Source organism: Podarcis filfolensis (assembly GCF_964270895.1).
Source record: "Podarcis filfolensis genome assembly, chromosome: 16".
Lineage (NCBI taxonomy): Eukaryota > Metazoa > Chordata > Lepidosauria > Squamata > Lacertidae > Podarcis > Podarcis filfolensis.
This window is the reverse complement of record NC_139620.1, coordinates 7,792,840-7,813,119: the sequence shown is the minus strand read 5'-3', so window position 1 is coordinate 7,813,119 and position 20,280 is coordinate 7,792,840. Positions and strand designations below refer to the sequence as shown.

General features: G+C 47.3%; 3 protein-coding genes across 9 annotated transcripts in view; 2 read left to right on the top strand and 1 right to left on the bottom strand.

Moving 5' to 3' along the window:
• The window catches only part of LOC310751904 (protein S100-A4-like), a 196,358-nt gene that overhangs the window by 147,821 nt on the left and 28,257 nt on the right, over window positions 1–20,280 (bottom strand). The gene's annotated exons all lie outside the window — the stretch shown is intronic.
• CHTOP (chromatin target of PRMT1) lies at window positions 2,859–16,127 on the top strand. Of its 6 annotated transcripts, none has more exons than XM_083590821.1 (6): window positions 2,859–3,257; window positions 5,271–5,351; window positions 9,958–10,108; window positions 12,404–12,587; window positions 14,068–14,205; window positions 15,221–16,127. In XM_083590821.1, exons 2-6 carry the CDS (start codon window positions 5,287–5,289, stop codon window positions 15,421–15,423), a joined length of 741 nt encoding a protein of 246 aa, XP_083446947.1. In that variant the 5' UTR covers window positions 2,859–3,257; window positions 5,271–5,286; the 3' UTR covers window positions 15,424–16,127. The 6 variants fall into 6 exon arrangements, with proteins under 6 accessions (XP_083446947.1, XP_083446951.1, XP_083446946.1 ...); XM_083590825.1 differs by having other exon boundaries at window positions 2,863–3,257; window positions 5,271–5,585; XM_083590820.1 differs by having other exon boundaries at window positions 2,867–3,257; window positions 12,401–12,587.
• The window catches only part of LOC310751705 (mothers against decapentaplegic homolog 4-like), a 42,078-nt gene continuing 41,680 nt past the window's right edge, over window positions 19,883–20,280 (top strand). Inside the window, exon 1 of one of the 2 annotated variants that reach the window (XM_083591231.1) lies at window positions 19,883–20,002. The gene's annotated coding sequence lies outside the window, so the exon portion shown is untranslated. The remainder of the gene's footprint in view (window positions 20,003–20,280) is intronic. The other variant, XM_083591228.1, reaches the window with a different exon arrangement.

The window sequence follows — 20,280 nt, the reverse complement described above, 5'->3', positions numbered from 1 at the left end:
TATATATATATATAGTACTTTTTTGTTACTCAAAATAGATTAAACTTTGTTGCAGCTCTAACTTTACTACAAACAAAACAAAACCAGAGAAATGTTCACTGCAGCAAGGGATTGGCTGACTCATATATTGCGCCCAAGATTTTTCAGCACCTTCCATCTTCAAAGCTGCAATCCTACCCAATTTCCCCAAAAGGTGAGGTCCCATTCGATTCAATGGGACTAAATTCTGAGCAGACTTGTACATGATAGTGCTGTAAGGCTACACTGCACACTGTGGAATTCATCTCATTAAATTCAGTGACATTTACTTCTGAGGAAACCTGGCTAGGATCTGCAGGAAGTGAAGAAAACCTTGATCTGGGAGTGGAAGAGCATCTCTCTCATGACTGTAGAGGACTGCCACCTTGTGGTCAACCAATAAATACAACCAATAAATGATACATCTTGATCCTATGCATCTGTACTCTTAAAAGGGATATTGTAAAGCTGGAAAAGTTTCAGAAAAGAACAACCCAAATGATCAACTCCTCTACTAGGAAAGGTTACATTTAGAGCTTTTTTATTTTAGGGGGGAAAGGCAAGTAAAGTTGGGGAGACATGATAGAGGTGCTTAAGATTATGGGCTGCATACGCTGTTGGTTTTAAAGGATAATAGAAATGGTAAAAGGAGAATTCCTCGGCTGCATAGATCCAGGTTTGGGGCAGGTACTCTCTGGTGAGAGAGCCCCAGCAGAGATTTAAATTAAAACCACAAAACAGGCAGGAAAGTAAAGTGTGGGAATATAAGGTGTTGGGCCTTTAAAATATCCTCTCCTAAGACACTTTCAGAGTTCCCAATTTCCCTTAGCACAGAAAAAGCCCGTGTGTTTGAGAAGTTAATAAAGACTCGGGACAGACAAAATAAAGACCTCCTTCACACAGCACATAGCTAAAACGATGAAAATTGCTCCCACAAGATGCAACAGCAGCCACCAATTTGGATGGCCTTAAAAGGGGATGGCCTTAAAACAGGGAATAAGGTTATCCATGGCTACTAGCCACAATTGTTCTATCTCCATAGTATATACACAAAGTATCAAATGTGGTGACAGTAATAATAATGCAACAAAACAACACCACAAACTGGCTTATGAGTATAAAACCAAATTTACTAGAATAACAACTAGAATAGACTTGTAACCATTCAAGCAACAAACATACTAAGGTGCCATGTGCAAAACAAAGCCTGGAGATACTGTAAACAGGGAGTGGATAAATGTACAACTGTATCTTAACAAGTTGCATGTGCAATAAACGTTATACAGACTGGATAAATGAACCGTTCAACAAGTACAGTGGTACCTCGGGTTACATACGCTTTAGGTTACATACGCTTCAGGTTACACACTCCGCTAACCCAGAAATAGTGCTTCAGGTTAAGAACTTTGCTTCAGGATGAGAACAGAAATCGTGCTCCGGCAGTGCGGCGGCAGCAGGAGGCCCCATTAGCTAAAGTGGTGTCTCAGGTTAAGAACAGTTTCAGGTTAAGTACGGGCCTCCGGAACGAATTAAGTACTTAACCCGAGGTACCACTGTAGTGTAAGTCCAATCACAGAACTGGTTGTACATTTATCCACTCCCATGTTTACAGTATCTCCAGGATTTGTTTTGCACATGGCACCTTAGTATGTTTGTTGCTTGAATGGTTACAAGTCTCCATTCTAGTTATTATTCTAGTAAATTTGGTTTTATACTCTGAAATATACTCAGAGTTGCAAAGTGATTTCATGCTCTTTATTCAGCTCATAGTGGTGAGGAGGAATGAATGAATGTCCCCTCAAAGTATCTGCTTTATATACATTATTTACACAATGGGCTGCACATGATTGGCTAATTCCGGAATTCTACTGTAAGCCAATCAGGTTGTGGATTCACTTCTATCAGGAGCATGATTGGGTGGTTCCTGCCAACCAATCATACTGCTGCATTGTTCTAGGACCAATCAGACTGCTGCATTCTGAATCCTATTGTTCTAGGACCAATCAGACTGCTGCCTTTTGGATCCTGTTGTTCTAGGACCAATCAGACTGCTGCAGTTTGGATCCTATTCAGCTCAGTACATAACATACTCATAAGCCAGTTTGTGGTGGTGGTGTTCTGTTCTACCTCCACCCTCGGACGCAGGATGAATCTGAATACTAGTTGCTGGTACAGATAGGCATGCGCAGATAGGCAGCCTAGCATCAAACCTCAGCAGGGTATGCGCTGTTGTGCACAGGTCCTGTGTGCAGGCTTCCCACTGAGGTCATCTGGGTGGCCACTGTGAGACCAGGATGCTAGATAGCTCAATCGGTAAAGCATGAAATTCTTAATCTCAGGGTTGTGGGTTGAGCAAAAGATTGGGCAAAAGATTCCTGCATTTCAGGGGACTGGACCACATGGTCTTCATCGTCCCTTCCAATTCTACAAGTCTGAGATTCTATAACTTAGATGGGCCACTGACCTACTCTAACAGGAAACACCTTCTGTTCTTATGCACACACCTCAACCCACTGCATGCAGGCCTCGCTCCGAAACATATCTGAAAACGACCAACCCCCTCGCACTTAAAAGCAGCCGCGCCCCTTTAAACCGCGCCCGCTTCTAAGCCAACTCCATCCATTCACAAAAAAAAGCTTCCCCTCTTGAGAATGAGCGTCGCCCCGGCAGAGCCACGCCCCTCCCTCTGCTCCAACCACTCAGAAAGCGACGAACGGCCAAGCACTCTACGTAGCACGTCGAAGCCCGCCTAAGCCCGCCTTCTCCCTCTCTTTCTACGAGACGTAACCACGGTGGCGCTCCGGGTCCCCTCCTCCCATCCGGAGAGGACGTTTCTCCGCGCATGCGCAGAGAGGCAGCCTCGCCTCGACCTGCTGGCGCACGCGCGGCCGCTGCTTGACGCGTGCGCAGCTCCGGCCTTTTTTAATATATATTAATTTTTTTTAAAAAAAAAGCTCCGCCATTTTGCCGGGCTCCTTTCTGAAGGGGAATTTGAAGCGAGGAAGGCTCCGAGCGGCTGAAGTGAGAGAGTCGTCGCCGTCGTCGTCCTCCCGTGAGAGAGACGACGGGAGGTTGGAGGAGGAGGAGGGGAAGCTGAGGGGGGAACCAACCACCGCCACCATCTTTGCGTTTGGGGCGCCTGACGGGGGAGGCCGGGCTAAGCCTGAGCGGAGCCTCCCGCCGCCTCCGCTGGCCCCGCCGGAGCCGCAGACAGAGCAGAGCGAGCCCCGCCCCCGACGGTGAGTGGGGAGACCGTTGGGTCGTGTAGGCCGCGCGCGGAGGGGGCGGGGCCTCGAGGACCGTTGGCGCCTTCCAGCAGGCCGCGCCGGGTGCGGGGGGGGGAGGGAGGGAGGCATTCGCCCCGGCCGCGCACGTGACCGGTTCAGAAACCAGGCGAGCAGCGGGGGAATGCCCGGATGCAACGGGGTTCTGTGGTGGGCGGGGCGACTCCAGTGCATTCCCATGCATTCCCTTCTCTCCAGAATGAATGAATGAATGAATGGGTCTGCTGCGGGGGGGGGGGAGAGCGGAGAGGTGGGGGAAGTTACCGCGAAGTTTATTGCGGGCCCAGTCGCAGTACCGATATATATATATATATATATATATATATATATATATATACACACACACACACACACATACACATATATATATATATATGTGTGTGTGTGTGTGTGTGTATGTGTGTGTGTATACACACACACACACACACACACACACACACACCCAGCAGTGGCTAAATGTTAATTTGTGATTAATCAACTCAAGCAGACAAGGATCTGAATTAGAAATGGCCACAAATTTATTGATTACAGATACAGTGGTACCTCGGGTTACAGACTCCGCTAACCCAGAAATAATACCTCTGGTTAAGAACTTTGCTTCAGGATTAGAACAGAAATCGTGCTTCAGCGGCAGCAGGAGGCCCCATTAGCTAAAGTGGTGCTTCAGGTTAAGAACAGTTTCAGGTTAAGAACGGACCTCCAGAACGAATTAAGTACTTAACCCGAGGTACCTTTGTAAACGTGGATTTTTGGCTCAGGCATTGGGTGTATATCCATACCAGCCCCCCGGACAAAAGGTCAGGGAACTCAGTTGCCCTGGGTTCCTGCTTTTTAAAAAACCTGTGCAAAATCACTCTTGATGTTGGCTCTACTTTGCCCTCCTTTATTATTTATTACATTTATATCCCACTTTTTCGCCAACGTGGTGAACTTGGTTCCCCACCCCACCCCCATTTGGTCTCTCAATGACCCTGTGAGGTAGGTTGGGCTGAGAGACAGTGATTGGCCTAAGGTCACCCAATGAGCTCCACGGCTGAGCGGGGACTAGAACTCTGGGCTCCCAGGTCCTATTCCAGGGGTGCCCAAACTTTTTTTCAAAGAGGGCCAGATTTGCTGAAGTGAACTTGTGTGAGGGCCGACCAAAGCTGCTGAGCTTCTTTTAGGATTGAAGTTGTTGAGCTTTTTTTTTTTTATTTTACCCCAGGACATATACTGTCATGGGGGGCGGATTAAATTGACTGGCGGGCCAGATTAGGCCCCTGAAACACCAATGAATGCAGCACAGTGTAGACTCCTTCTGTAGCACAGTAATGCTCCTTCTGGGAAATGAATTTGACTGGCCAACTAAACTAGCTGAGGGTCAATGACAGGTGTCAAACCCTCAGTGAGTTAGGAACTTACTCTGCATGCGAAGACAGGCTCAGGCAGTAGCCATTGATAGCCTTCTCCTCCATAATTGTATTGAGGAATCTTGCTTGGCTCTTTAAAAAAGAGGAGAGAAGTTCCCTGAGACGGACTGTGAGGCAGATGCTCTTGTTACTGGCTAGAGGACCAATGAACTCCCTGATTCCCAGAACATAAGAGCCTGATGGATCAGGCCAAAGACCCATGTAGTCCTTCCACTTGTTCTCATAGTGGCCAACCAGATAGCAAAAAGCAGCAGGGCCTGAGTGCAAGAGTGCTTTCCCCTCCTACCAGTTCCCAGGGCTGGGATTCAGAAGCATTACTGCCTCTGATCATGAAAGCAGAAATTAGCCATCATGGCTAGTATTCATCAATAGCCTTTATCCCCCATGGATTTCTCCAATCCTCCTTTAAAGCCAGCAAAGTTAGTGGCCGTAACTGCCTCTTGTGGGTGAATTCCAACATTTAGCTGTGAGCTGTGTGAAGAAGCCCCTTCTTTAGCAACAGTTAATGTTTTTTTTTTCTTTCTTTCTTCTGAACTGGCCCTGTCTTCTTCTTTTGCAGATTCTGGGGACCTGAGATGGCCGCGCAGTCAGCGCCGAAAGTCGTGCTTAAGAGCACCACCAAGATGTCCCTCAACGAGCGGTGAGGAGCCCAACGGCCAACTTCAGCTCATAAGATTTTTTTTTAATTTTTATTTTTGCTTAGTTATCACTGTGTTCGATATCCAGAGCCAACATGGTCCTTGCCCTGCTTTTAACCTACCCAGATGCAGAGAAGCAGGGGGCAGCTTTGCATCTGCCTTAAATCCTACAGCAAGCGATGGTACACAAGGTTAAAAGGGCCAAAATTGTCTGTCTGATGATAAAGCTGAAAACGGTAATCTGGTGGGATGTGTTCTAAGGAAAACCTCGCACCCTCCTTTTTTTCTTCCACATGTGTTCACATTATATAGGTGACCCCTGCAGTGCGGTAGCATGTGACCTAAGCTGCAGGAGGCTTTGCTGCGGTGTCCAAGGCGGACACACATCCTTGTGTGGTCTGGCCTGTAAGAGGCAGGCAGCTGGCCGCTCTGATCAGCCCGAAGGCTCCTTGGCCACAGTCCTTGGACCTTGTAAGAGGCAAGTGCTCCGCTCCATTCATCATCTGCTTCCTTTGCCCTCTGCATGCCCTCTCTTCTCTTTACTTTTTCTTCTCTCCTCTCCAGTGCATTCCTAAATGTAAAATTTCCAACTAATAGGTGGTGCTTACATTGTGTGGCCCTTGTGTACTCTGTCTCTGTTAAGAGGGTTGGTAATCTTAAAACCTGGTCATCTCTCCGGGAAACGCACAGCTGGTTTCAATGGCAGGCCAGGAGAAGAGGGATCTAGTGTACAGAGGTATGGCAGGCTTGGATTATCTGAGAAACTCCTTGAGCTACTCTGTTGGGGTGGTTCCAGTATTAGTTGTACTTTGAATTGGTCCCTTGAAACAGTTGGGCATCTACATCCTTTCTGTCCATTAATTTCAGTAGGTCTGCTCTGAGGAGACCATACAACTCACAGTCAGCTGCTCTTTGATCAGGGATGGGTAACCTGTCACCCTCCAGGTGTTGCCGGACTTCCAGTTCCCCATCCACCCCAGCCAGCCTGCTCAGTGGACAAGGAGTTGTAGCCAAACAATGCCAGGAAGACCATGGGTTCCCCCCACCTTTGATATAAATGCATGACATTACAATTGCAAACAAAATTCTTTCTAGCCTTACATAATGTCTGTTCTGTTAGAGAATAAATTGTGCCTTTTTACAGCCATGTTGCTGAATAGCATATCTCCAGTTCTTGGACTGGCATTTCATTTGTGTCTAAAGTTTCCATCAGGCGTTCTTTGAGGGTGTAGAGATAGTCCTTTTGCAATCTGCAGAATACTGTTTAATAAACAGTGCAGTCCTACATAAGCTTATTTGGAATTAAGTCCCACTTTGCTCAATCAAGTGCACTTCCAAGTAAATCTTCATAGCATTATGGCATTATTGGATAGGAATACACACACGCAGGCAGTAGGGTTTGCAGACTTTCTGAACAATCGGGAGAGCCTGCTAGCTATGCCGTAGACCAGGAGTGGGAAACATGCCTTTCAGCAGTCAGAAAATGAATTCTAACTTTCCATTTGAATTTTTTTTTATTTCTTGCCCCTTCTCAAAATTGTAGTAGATGTGTGAGTTTTGTCAAACCCTGGGGGTCGTGAATCCTAGTGCCCTCCAGATGTTGCTGGACTACAACTCCCATAACTCCGGCTGTTGGCCATGCTTGCTGGAGCTGATGGGACTTGGAATCAGTAACATTTGGAGGGCCAGTGGTTCCTCACACCTGCTGTAGACTCTATTCCAGAGTTTTCCAAACTCTGTGTCACAATACATTAGTGTGTCAGCTGCAGTGTGTAGTTGTGTTGCGCGAACACTCCCTGCGCTCCTCCTGGCAATGGAAAGGGTTAGTTTAACCTCCAGTTGGCTAGTAAAACTGAATTACTGTGTTGCAAAATGATGCATGTCCAAAAAGCGTGTCACCAACTTGAAAAGTTTGGAAAGCTCTTCTCTATTCCATAACATCAGGTTTTCACATGTGGCCATCTCCCCCATGCCTGACTCCTCAATTGGGGAACCAGTGCTCACGCCACACCACACTGTAGGGGTAGCTGCTTCCCATCGTATTTTGAAGGTGGTATTAGTACTATTTGATATTGAGCCCTTGCTAACTTGGCAGGGTGAGTGGCATCATAGACGTGGAAAGGGGCGAGGTCCTTGCCCAGAAAAAATCCGTTTCATTTCATTCAGTCACTCAATTAATTTGTATGCCGCTTTTCCACAAAATAAATCATGCTCAGAGCGGCTTATAACAAAGAAAAGGGGAACACATTGCAAACGAATGCTACAAAGACTATTTTTGCAATAACTTAGCAAACATTAACAATTATAATAACATAGCAAAACCCCACATTTCAATACTATAAACATCACAGTATTACTTAAACAGCATCCAGAAAACCAAAAGCAAAAACGGCAAAGGAGCTTCATAGTTTCACCTTAGTCCGAGAAATACCCCTCCCATAACGTGATTGATTTATGACTCATTTCTAACAGTTGCTCACCAGTGTGCCCTTGTCCTGTCTGCATTTGACCTTGTGGCTCTGGGCCTAGATTGGGCAGCAGGCTCCGATTCCTTGCTCTGTCCATGCACCTGCCGGGGCATGGAGTTTTTGGTGGGGAGAGGGGTCTCCGTGTAGGGAAAACCTGTGGCTCCTCCAGCTGCAGTTGGGTTCCCGACTTCCACCAGCCCCAGCCAGCATGGCCAGTTATTTGCTGAAGGAACCATTTCTGGAGCCAGGTCCAAACTTGACTTCGAAAGCACATCCTGTGTGCTGTTTGAGATCCTTACTCATAGGGTTTGAATGCCCCTGGCATGAGCAGAAAATGCTTCCCGCCAACAACTGGTTTCTTTCCAGCTGGCAGCCCCTTGTGTCTCCTGGTTTAGGGTGCTGCTTGGTAGAAGTCCTCAGGCACATAAAGGGAGAGCTGAAAAACCTTGTTTTTGAGCAGCAGCCGCCTTTCAGAATCTGGATCCAACCCTCGTTTGGATTGGGTGCAAATCCAGCACTATGCTAGCGGCATAAAGCCGATTGGCAGTTTGTGTGTTCCCTTATGTTTCCAAAAGATGGAAACTGCCATAAGAATTGGAACGGCATTTTTGCCATAGTATTAGAAACCCCTGGGATTGTAGTTCTGGGGGACACACATGCCATTTCCTAGCTCCCTCATAAATAAGCTAATGAAAGTGACTAGCTTGCTAAGAAACTAATAGCTCTCACCTCTCAGCCCCCCATCCTTCCGGTACATGCTCTGCCTAAAAGTACTCATTGCCTGTGGCTGCCAGGAGAGTTATTAAATATAGGGCCGGTTCTTTAATTTTGCGATCTTTGGAGCATTGTATAATATTATTTATTATATCAGTCATTTTATATAGCAAGTATCAGAGCAGCTTGGGACGCGGGTGGCGCTGTGGGTTAAACCACGGAGCCTAGGACTTGCCGATCGGAAGGTCGGCAGTTCGAATCTCCGCGACGGGGTGAGCTCCCGTTGCTCGGTCCCTGCTCCTGCCAACCTAGCAGTTCGAAACCACCTCAAAGTGCAAGTAGATAAATAGATACCACTCCGGCGGGAAGGTAAACGGCGTTTCCGTGCGCTGCTCTGGTTCGCGAGAAGCGGCTTAGTCACGCTGGCCACGTGATCCGGAAGCTGTCTGCGGACAAGCGCCGGCTCCTGGCCTATAGAGCGAGATGAGCGCACAACCCCAGAGTCGGTCACGACTGGACCTGATGGTCAGGGGTACCTTTACCTTTATCAGAGCAGCTTGACACGGTGAAATACAACTTATAAAAGCAATGTAAACCCCCAGGAGTGAGGGGGATTCTGAAACCATGAACCATACCAAAATATAGCAACATATAAATAAGAACCAAGGCCTACCTGCCCTGCTTAAAGCTGAGCACTGCCACAGATGGCAGCATTAATCTATCAAAGTCCTGGTTGAGTTAAAAAGTATTGGCCTGATGCCTAAAGATTGGCAAGGTTGGCATCAGGCATGTCTTCCTGGGACCAGCGGGTGGCAGCATGGCACCACTAGAAAAGGCCTGTTCTTGTGTGACCACCCTCCGCACCTCCCTCAGGTGGGGCACTCAATGAGAAGGGCTTTAGATGAAGACCGCAGGGTCTGGGCTGGTTCCTGTGGGGAGAAGAGGTCTGTTGCAGCTTCAAGATGACCTAGTGGTTCAAAGCAGCTTGATTTGGCAATTCCTCTCTTAGCCTCCCTTTGCTGGCCAATTGAGTCAGTCCATTTGCAACCAGCACTGCTTTCCCTTCACCTTTCTCTCCATCTTGCTTAACTGCTTTGTGTGCTTTTTTCCATCTTTGCTTCTTCTTCATTTTGAGATCACATGAAATTTGATTTTTTTATTTAAAAAAATCACTTCTGTTTTAAATATACTGCACTAATCCACACCCTTTTGAATGTCCTGTCCTTGCACGTCTTCTGGAAAATGAGGAAAAGTCTGTAGCTCATTAACCTGCGATAAATTAAAATGTGTACCACGTTGTTGGCGTTTTTAAAAAAAAAAAATTGTGGGCCGCGGCCGCCCACTCTTAAGGGCCATGAAATGCCAGTTGAGATGCTTTTGTAATGACAAGCTTTTGTTTAAACACCCGTTTTGTTCGACCTTGAAGCTTTACTAATATGCTGAAGAACAAACAGCCGATCCCCGTGAACATTCGAGCCACCATGCAGCAGCAACAGCTAGCCAGTGCCCGGAACAGGAGGCTGGCCCAGCAGATGGAGAACAGACCTTCTGTGCAGGCTGCGTTAAAGCTCAAGCAGGTGAGAGAGGCGCAGGAGAGCCAGCGATGGAGCCTTGGCAGCCAGGGGCTTCCTTTGGGTGGGAAATACAGGCGGGGTGTGATAGGTGGATACCAGCTTCTGGAAACCACAGGGTCCCGCTTGCAGGCTTCCCACAGCGTGGTCCTCTTGCGAGATTAGGATTCTGGGCTAGATGGGCCATTGGCCTGACCCAGCAAGGCTCTCCTTATGCAAATCTTTGGTCGATGTTCCTGCTGGTGGGCCACGTCCCACGACACCTCCTGCTGCCTTCTAGGAAATAACCCTTTGTCTTCCCACAGCGTGGTCCTCATGCGAGATTAGGATTCTGGGCTAGATGGGCCATTGGCCTGACCCAGCAAGGCTCTCCTTATGCAAATCTTTGGTCGATGTTCCTGCTGGTGGGCCACGTCCCACGACACCTCCTGCTGCCTTCTAGGAAGTAACCCTTTGTCCGGGTGGTCTGATCCATCAGGGCTCTTAAGGAAGGACTGCATAGCAATCACCATATAGCTTTACTCAGGGGTTGCTAACCTGGTGCCCTCCACCTGTTTCAGGTGGCAACTTTGCATCAGTCCCAGCTCAGTCAGTGATGGAGGGTGTGTGATGGGAGCTGCAGTTCACGACAGATCTGGAAGGCACCACACAGACGTACCCATTATTTGTTTACTTCTAGTATTCATTGTGTGAAAAATAACAAAATAGAAACCACAAAGGACAAGAACGATTGCATGTCATCCCAGAAACAGAAAATGCCCTTCTATGTAATTGTGCTGCATAAGGTTAAAGCAACGTGGGTTGATCTCAGGGACTTGGCTACAGCAGAGGAGGTTCCCTTGCACCTCGCTGTGGCAGGCCCCAGAAGATTACTGACTTGTGACGGAAATCCCATTCTGGGAGAGTTTGCCCTTCTGTGTTTGGGCCTCAGAGGACCAGGGTGGTGGTGCAGCTTTGCTGGTTTTGATCATGCAATCATTTCCCCCTTGTGTAGCTTTAGTCTCCATCTACATTTGGGCACCGGGGTGGTGCAGGCAGCCGTGACACGTGTGTAGCAGGTGCTGCTCCATTGGACGACTTGTGTGAAATGGCCTTTTTTAAATGAGAACATATGGCAGGAGCTAAAATCATCATCATCAAACCTTTTATTGGCATCACATCCAAAACAAATCAATACAGAATTACCACTTCCCCAGTGGCACTAAACATTTGCTAAAAGAAAGGAGGCAGAACAGTCTATCATCACATCTCAGGTCAGACGTCTGCAGTGTATTTTGACGACAAAAAACCAAATAGAGATATTTAGCCAGTACCTTGGTGAGCTCCTGATCATTCCCCAGTAATAGAAAATGTATGACCTCCAACTCTGGTTTTCATTTGGGGATACAGAGTTGATCTAGAAATTGCTGACAGGTCAGCATATAGTTTCCAATTGAGAACCATATGTTGTAAGGGTTTCCACCAGGTGGTCTTCACATGGGCAAGTTCTTTCTCCTTCCACCCTGCCTGAGAACCTTCCCCAAAGGAAGTTTGATGGATTTGAATTAAACCTGGCCAGCAAAAATGCTCTTCTTTCTTGAGGGTTAAGCAGAAATTCAAGGTAATTGTGGTTGGTTTCATGTGCCCAAGAAAGTTGAAAATAAAGAGGGGAAGATGTTTTCTCTGCTGCTACTGTTAGTTCTTGGCGTTCGATATCCCACAACCTAGTTTTTATTATAGCCTTGGCAGATGGAGCTAAAATGCAGTAGAGTCCTGAATGGGTGCTGCTCCCTGAAAGAGAGGCATGGTCATCCCCTACTTGCAAAAGGTGGCTCTGATTCATCTCAGGGTGCATCTACGGTCCCCACCTTTCCCTTTGTCTGATCTAGTTAGGATGTACCTTGGTATGATTTCATGAGCTACCAGGTGACTTGTTGTGAGAGCTGGAGAACCATGTTTAACATTTCATATATTTACAGCCGCTCACATAATAATCCATTATACACTGGTCTGCTGATGTGATAAGACTATTGCATAGTTTTTATGTAATGGTATTTAAAATAAAAATGCAGTGCATCTCTAAAAATGTTCTGGGCACATCTTCATTCCCTCCTCAAACCAAACCATGTTGCTTCACCCTTTTTCTTCCCCAGACCTTTCCTGCATTGAACCAAGAGCCGTGGTGATCACATGTGACCCTCTCTCTCTCTTTTCCCCCCATTACTCCCATCTCAAGCAGCTTGCGCCCGCCTTTCCATGCCAGCTGCTCTCTGCTTGTTTCTGTGCGACGTTTTCCTGTCTAACACTCTCTTCTTCCAGAAGAGCCTGAAGCAACGCCTGGGGAAGAGCAACATCCAGGCACGCTTAGGCCGGCCGGCGGGACCCCTGGCCCGGGGTGTGTTAGGGGGCCGAGGCTTGCCCATGGGTCAGAGAGGCTTGCCCCGAGGAGCCATGCGCGGCGGACGTGGCGCCAGAGCGTTGCTTCGGGGAGGAATTCCCCTCCGAGGTTAGTGTGTCAGTGAATTAGTTCACTTAGGACTGGGGGGGAGGCAGCACCGTTTTCTGTCGGGAGGCAGCAATCCTTTCTGGGTACCCTTCCAAGAAGGGCCACATGCCAGTGTTGGGGAGGGCAAGGAGGAACAATGGGTGGAAAAGTTAAGGCCAATTTTACCTTTGTGCCATAGGCTACTTTCTGCACATACACATGCATTCCCTTCTTCATCCTCCACCCAGAGAGGCATGGCCAGAGTTCAGAGGCACATCCCAGCCAGGCAAAAACACTCAAGGAGAGGGTGTGAAGCAGGGCCCATGAGGGGTGGGGCCTGGGAGAGTTCCGAGGGCCAGATAGGGAGACCTTGAGGGCCACATTCAGCCCCCAGGCCTGAGGCTCCCCAAACTCTACTTGCCAAATATCACTTGACACCTCCCAAAGATATATCTGATGAACAATAATACTGGGGGGGGGGCAGAACTGATGTCCATGCTTCACACAGTCTGTTTGCTGTGTGCTCTGCTCCCCCAGTTTCGGCGCTCAGTACATAAACTTTGACATAGTCCACATGAGTCTGATTGCATGGCGTGACTTCAGTGGATTTAGTATACTTGGTGAAAACTTGAGAGAGGGGTGGGAGAGCAAGGAGTTGAGGAAAGAGAAACTTAGGGAACCTGCCCCCAACAGATGAAACAGTTTTCCGGTGCCAGATTTAGGACATACAACCAAGGGGGCTAATGATGATGATGATGATGATGATGATGATGATGATGATGATTAATAATAATAATAATAATAATTTTAAAACCTGTATTTACTAAGATCCATAAAAATGCAACTGTACCAAAATGAAGTATTATTAAAATAAGATATTTGGGGGGTGGACTTTTGTCTTTGTTCAGGGCACCATATTACCAAAGACTAAGCCGCCTTTAGCAGAGCTCTGCTTCTCTTCAGCTAAGTTTGCTATCCTGGAGTAAGCTCTGCTTGTTTTGTTTTGGTTTTTTTTAAGTTCCTAGCTTCTGTAATTGCAGAGAGAAGCCTGGAAAATGGAAAACAAGGCTGGTAGGCTTTGAAGCCCATAGGTAATGGGTGGTGAACTTTCGGCTATGACTCCCATCATCCCTGACTGTGGCCACGCCGGTTGCTCGGACTTGGGGGTCCAACAACAACTGTAAGGCTACAAAGCCTCCCCACATTTGCCATAGCGCATTTTGGCATAACAGTTACCTGGGCTGTTGCAACTTTTTTTGAAATAGGAAGCCGACAACCAGTGAAGGGGCTAGGATCCAAAAGAGAATTCTCAAGTAAAATGTGCTTTGGAGACACCATTATTATTAAGCCACTGTAGAATTTGAAAAGAGACCTGTAGTGCAGAAATAGCCTGAGTTTGCTGGCAAGACCTTTTCTTCAAAAGCTCAACTGATGGTTGACTGTCTCTCTCTCTCTCTCTCTCTCTCTCTCTCTCTCTCTCTCTCTCTCTTCCCCTTTAAAGGACAGGGTTTACTTCGGGGAGGACGTGGCATAGCTGCTCGAATGGGCCTGAGAAGAGGAGGCCTTAGAGGACGGGGTGGGCTTGGCAGAGGAGGGCTTGGCAGAGGAGCCATGGGCCGGGGTGGCATTGGCGGCAGAGGTGAGCACAACTAACTTGGGATGTTACACTCACTTTCATTTTATTCCTGCAGCCTCGTACCTGGCATTGCAGAGAAATTCTAAGAAGCGAAAACATCAGTCCCGTACTGAAAAGGTTTAGTCTGCCATCTCGATTCAGAATGGCATCCAGCTGTTTCCAAACTTAAGACGAAAACCTGCTCCGTCACCTCAGGAACCGGCATGCCAAATTTGGTTGCTGTATCTTTAAGAGGCATCTAAATGCTTAGCGAAGGAACAAACAGCTTTCCAAAAATATACAGTAGATTTACTGCATGTGTGAAAACCACAGCACAGGAGAGGTCAGTTATATTCGTTTGCCGCTTTTTACACCAAAGTATTTCAAAGCGACTTGGAATGAATAAGCAGGAATAGCAAAAAACGTTCAAACCAAACGCAGGAAAAACATTGAAACCCAAGAGAGCCGCTGCCTCGGTGAGATAGACAAACATTATTATGAGGACTAGAATCGGCCATTTAATCAGGAAAACTAAGATCTGGGATCTTGCTTTAACTTTAGGAGACAAGCCATAACTCAATGATAGAACATCATCTGTGAATGCAAAAGATCCAATCACTGACATCCAGGAAGGGCTGGGAATATCCCCTTCCTCAAACACTGGAGAGCCCCTGCCAATCAATATAGATCAAACTTGGGCTTCAGCTTTTTTTGGGCTACAACTCCCATCATCCCTAGCTAGAAGAACAAGTAGTCAGGGATGATAGGAACTGTAGTCCAAAAACAGCTGGAGACTCAAGTTTGGGAAACCCTGGTCTAGGCAATACTGAGTTAACTAGATGGACCGACAGCCTGGTGTAGTCAGAGGAAGCTTTCTGTGTCTATTCTGATTGACAGCAGCCCTCCGATCGCATTTTTGGCATCTGTTGCACTGGAGAGGCTATGGAGCGGGGGGCGGTTTGAACTTTATCCTAGAAGAGGAGGCAGCTGAGCTCCAGTGGTGCAGTGCCTAACCCTGTCCTCCTCCTCTCCCACCCAGGTCGTGGCATGGTGGGCCGGGGACGAGGCGGCTTTGGCAGCCGTGGGAGAGGCCGGGGCAGAGGCAGAGGCGCCCCTCGCCCCGCCCTGACCAAGGAGCAGCTCGACAACCAGCTTGACGCGTACATGTCGAAAACGAAAGGACACCTGGATGCCGAACTGGATGCCTACATGGCCCAGACAGACCCCGAAGCCAACGACTGACCCACCCTTGCTGTAGACACTCGCTGAGGTTGTGTGTTCTGTGCGCTGGTCCTTCCCCACCCAAGCCCTCTCCTGTAAGCCACGACCGGCAACAGCCGCCCTGACGGCGTGGGGAGGGGTAGGAGACAATAACTTTCACGGGTTTCTCTTGCATTTTGATACTCCTGCGTTGTATGAAACTGGCGGGCGGGAGAGAATTGTGTGTTTATCTACATGCGCGCACGTACACACACACACACACATTTCTTAAACAACTTCCAAAAACAAATGTGACTGACCTGCTGTCTGTAGATGGCATCATCTTGAAGCTCCTCAACAGGACATTACATGCATGACTGTCCCCTTCCTCTCCTGTCTTCCTCAACCCCCCCAAAAAATTTTTTTTTGACCTTGCTGTAGACAGAAGGTCTCAGGTGCTTATAAATTGCAGTCTCGGCAGCTACAGCTGCTGTAAATGTTGGGTTTCAAGGTGGCTGCTCATGCACAGTGATGCTGAATCCCATACTTCCTTTCTGATGTTTCTGCTTACGTCCACACCCCAGGCCCAACAAATAATTCTGTGACTTTTATATATGGTGAGCACAAATCAGTGGAGTTCTTCCTTCCCTGCCCCTCTCCTTCCTCCACCCCTCCCCCCAAAAAAGGATCAGGCCCAACTAGTGTTTAATTCACCAAACCTGTTGTGGCCGAAAGCAGATTTTTTTTTTTAAATAATAATAAACAATGGCAGCAAACTTTTCATTTTTATGTTTATGCTCTTGTGGCCAGCCTGCTGGTTGGTATTTTGTTTGTGTGTGTTTGAAGACACTAGGAAGGCAGATTCTTTTCTCTGTTTGCCGCCCAGTGTCTTGTGAGCTCAACTGTTCTGTTCTGGTTTTGAACGGCATCTTGTATTTTCTGGTTTACCATAAGAAACAATTGCAGGGAAAAGGAAAAAAAAATGCCTTTGTCTTGGTTTTTTTTTTTGGCTGGTGGTGCGGGGACTGTTGTTGGAAACTTACAGTAAATTGAACAAGCCACTACTACTATGACCTTTTTGGTCATCTTTTAATAGGTAGGTGGGGCACCTACCTGCCTATCATTTCATATCATGAGGGTGTCAACTGACTGATAGATGGGCAGTCCTACACACTTGCCAAAGTTAACCCACTGGTTGGGAGGAGGGATCTGCTTTGCCAGTGTGTTCCCTGCAGGATTTATTTCATTTAATATATTCGTATCCCACTTTTCTCCCAAGTTGGGATTCAAGGAGGCTTGCGGCATTTAAAATACATCAATTACAAATATAGAATAATACAGAATACAGTGGTATCTCGAGTTACAAATGCCTCAGGTTACAAACACTTCAGGTTACAAACTCCGTTAACCTGGAAGAGTTGCCTTGAGTTGAGAACTTTGCCCCAGGATGAGAACGGAAATCGTGTGCCACCGGCACAACAGCAGGAAGAGGCCTCATTAGCGAAAGCACGCCTCTAATTAAGAACAGTTTCAGGTTAACAGCAGACCTCCGGAATGTATTAAGTTCGTAACTAGAGGTACCACTGTGATAAAAACACACTAATTAAAACAATAATATACATTACAACATATTGAAAACCAGCCACTAAAATAAAATTTCCAGCCCAGTGATCAGCTCTGTTTGCACGGGTTTCTAAATGCCTGTCTAAACAGGGAGGGATAACACATAGCCAATTTAACCTCTCTTTGGAGGAAACTCCACAACATTAAGAGCAGCCGCAGGAAAGTTGGTGGTTGGAATCCGCACAACAGGGTGAGCTCCCGTTGCTCTGTCCCAGCTCCTGCCAACCTAGCAGTTTGAAAGCACGCCAGTGCAAGTAGATAAATAGGTGCTGCTGCGACGGGAAAGTAAACAGCGTTTCCATGCGCTCTGGTTTCCGTCACAGTGTTCCGTTGCGCCAGAAGCGGTTTAGTCATGCTGGCCACATGACTCAGAAAGCTGTGTGTGGACGGCCATCAGTCCCTTCTGCCTGAAAGCGAGATGAGCGCTACAACCCCATAGTCATCTTTAACTGGACTTAACCGTCCAGAGGTCCTTTACCTTTTACCATCTCTGAAACAACCTTGGCTCTGGGTCCCTAAGCATAGAGATGAGCATTGTTTTGCAACTTAAGTATCTGTCTCCCAGCTTGTTTCTAGTGTCTGAAACAGGGAGGAAAAATGCAGAAATGGATTTGTACATGTCAAATTTAGATACAAGCCACCTGCTTCTCTCCAGACTACCAAAAACAATTTAACAGATTTCTTCTGGACTCAAGTCCACTTTTGTTAGGTGCATCTGTGGACCCAGGTCCACAAAAGTTTATGCCACAAGATCCTTGGGTGATTGCAGAAAAACAAATAGTCCCTTAACACACTTACCCCTCCGGAAATTCCTCCAAAACTATAATGGTCCATCTCTGGAGTTTTGAAACTTGCAGAACATAGAGCCTAGAATGTGAAACAAAGAAGATACGCTATCAGTATCTCATATTTGGAGTGGTGATTTTCTAGTGAAAATGCAAGCTGTTCAAATATTTCTTTGCCTGTTGATACCAGCAAAGGGATCGTAGGAAAGTTCTTTACCAGCCACTCTGCTTAGTTACACACCTCTGTTTTCCCAAAGCCTTTGTTTTCCATCCACCATTAAATTTAAAGCAGCTATGAGGGTATGCATGAAAAGAGTGCAGCTTAAGATGGGAAGACCAGAGACACAGGTAAGAGACAAGTGGTTATGCAATGGGGTGCAAGCCTGTGATTATGTGTGGGGACACTGCTGCAGCTGTAACCATGATTACGGGAGCAGATTTTAGGACCACAAATGCCCTCTGGCTTAGAATACATCCTCTAAGCTTGTTATTTTTTTTAATTAATGTGGTTTGCTATGAAGCATGGTTAGTAGCTGGCTTTAAATGTCTGATCCATGGGGTATCTCTTGTTCATAACTAGCTGGAGTTGTGAGATGTTTGCAGAGGTGATGGTATTTGATGCCCTCTGGAAATTTGGAAGAATACCCCATTGATGTTAAAAAAAATTGCCTAGCCACTTTGGTGCATATCCTACAAAAATGCATTTACATTTTTATTTTGGTGGCATCCTGCAATCTAAAGAGGTGTTGAGCAAGGAGTGTTACTGATGCAGCAAAGCAGGGGAAGTAGCTCAGTGGTAGAGCATTTGCTTTTGCATGCAAGAAGGGCTCAGGTTCAATCTCCAGGTAGGACTGGTGGGAAAATACACCTGTCTGAATTCCACTGACTTTGTAGACCAGTGTTTCCCAAACTTGGGTCTCCAGCGGTTTTTGGACTACAGTTCCCATCATCCCTGACCACTGGTCCTGCTAGCTAGGGATGATGGGAGTTGTAGTCCAAAAACAGCTGGAGGCCCAAGTTTGGGAAACCCTGGTGTAGACGGTGTTAAACCTAGATAAACCAACGGTTTGACTCTGTGAAGCATCTTCCTTTGCTTCTAACAACACCCACCCACCCCTTGATCATTCAGGACCATGAGGACTCGTAGCTTCACCGAAGAATGGGTGCTTTTGAATTATGGTGCTGGAGGAGACTCTTGAGCGTCCCATGGACTGCAAGAAGATTAAACCTATCCATTCTGAAGGAAATCAGCCCTGAGTGCTCACTAGAAGGACAGATCCTGAAGCTGAGGCTCCAATACTTTGGCCACCTCATGAGAAGAGAAGACTCCCTGGAAAAGACCCTGATGTTGGGAAAGATGGAGGGCACAAGGAGAAGGGGACGAGAGGACGAGATGGTTGAACAGTGTTCTCAAAGCTACCAGCATGAGTTTAACCAAACTGTGGGAGGCAGTGAAAGACAGGAGTGCCTGGCGTGCTCTGGTCCAGGGGGTCACCAAGAGTCGGACACGACTAAACAACAACAACAATGCGCATCGCTTGCAGCCTTGCTCGCCTCCAGAGAAAACGCCTTCAGAAACCTGTTGCTTGACCTGACCTGAGCTACCAGCACCTGTGTCTTGCCTTGCTTTCCAGAACTAAGAGAAGGTTCTCTTTCTGCCCCCTCCAGGGGTTTTAATTTAGTAGTTCACAAGTAAAATGGTGCGTGTGGTTCAGGGTTTATTTTCTATTTCATGACATTTACATGCTGCTCTGTCGGGAGAATAAGTGTCAAGCCAGTTTCTTGAGCTGAGAAGCCAGATATTGCATATATATTTGCATCAGCTGCAGAGCTCGCAAAGCCTCAAATAACACACACACACCCTTCTGAGGAAGAAAGTGGTACAGCCCAAAACAAAAGCTTTTGCTCCCTTTTGAGTCCGCCGAACGTATATATTGCCTTTCATGGAACGGGCTGGCCCCGCCCCGCTCCCCCCCTCCCCAAGCTTTGATGGGCCCGAGGCGCCTATTGGCCGGGATCTTGGCGGCTGCCTGTGCCGACGCTTCCCATTGGCTGCCGGCCTTGGTGCGCTTCCACACGTTCCCAAAGGCTGTTCTTTATGTTATTGTTGTGAACAAGTTGCAAAGCGGAGCGTCTTATTTTGATTTTGTTTTTCCAAGTGTTGGGAAGGCGGGTGGGTTGCTGAGCAGGAGGGACCAACCAGCGCCTATGGGGTGAGTACCTAGCTCATTCCCAACGGCTTCCATTTTTTCTCCCCCTGCGCCAAAAAATAAAAATAAAGGAGCAATCGGGATCCCCCCCTCGCTTTAGAGAACTGGTGCATATTATTTTATGATCCACCCCATATATGATTTCTTTGCGCCCCGCAACTGATGCGCACACCTGTGCCCAGGTCCAGGAATAGCTGGATCGCCCGACTGTCAACTGGTTGTCTAAAGAAAGGCAGATCTGAACTAACCTCCCTCCCCAATTCCCTGCACCCAGCACCATC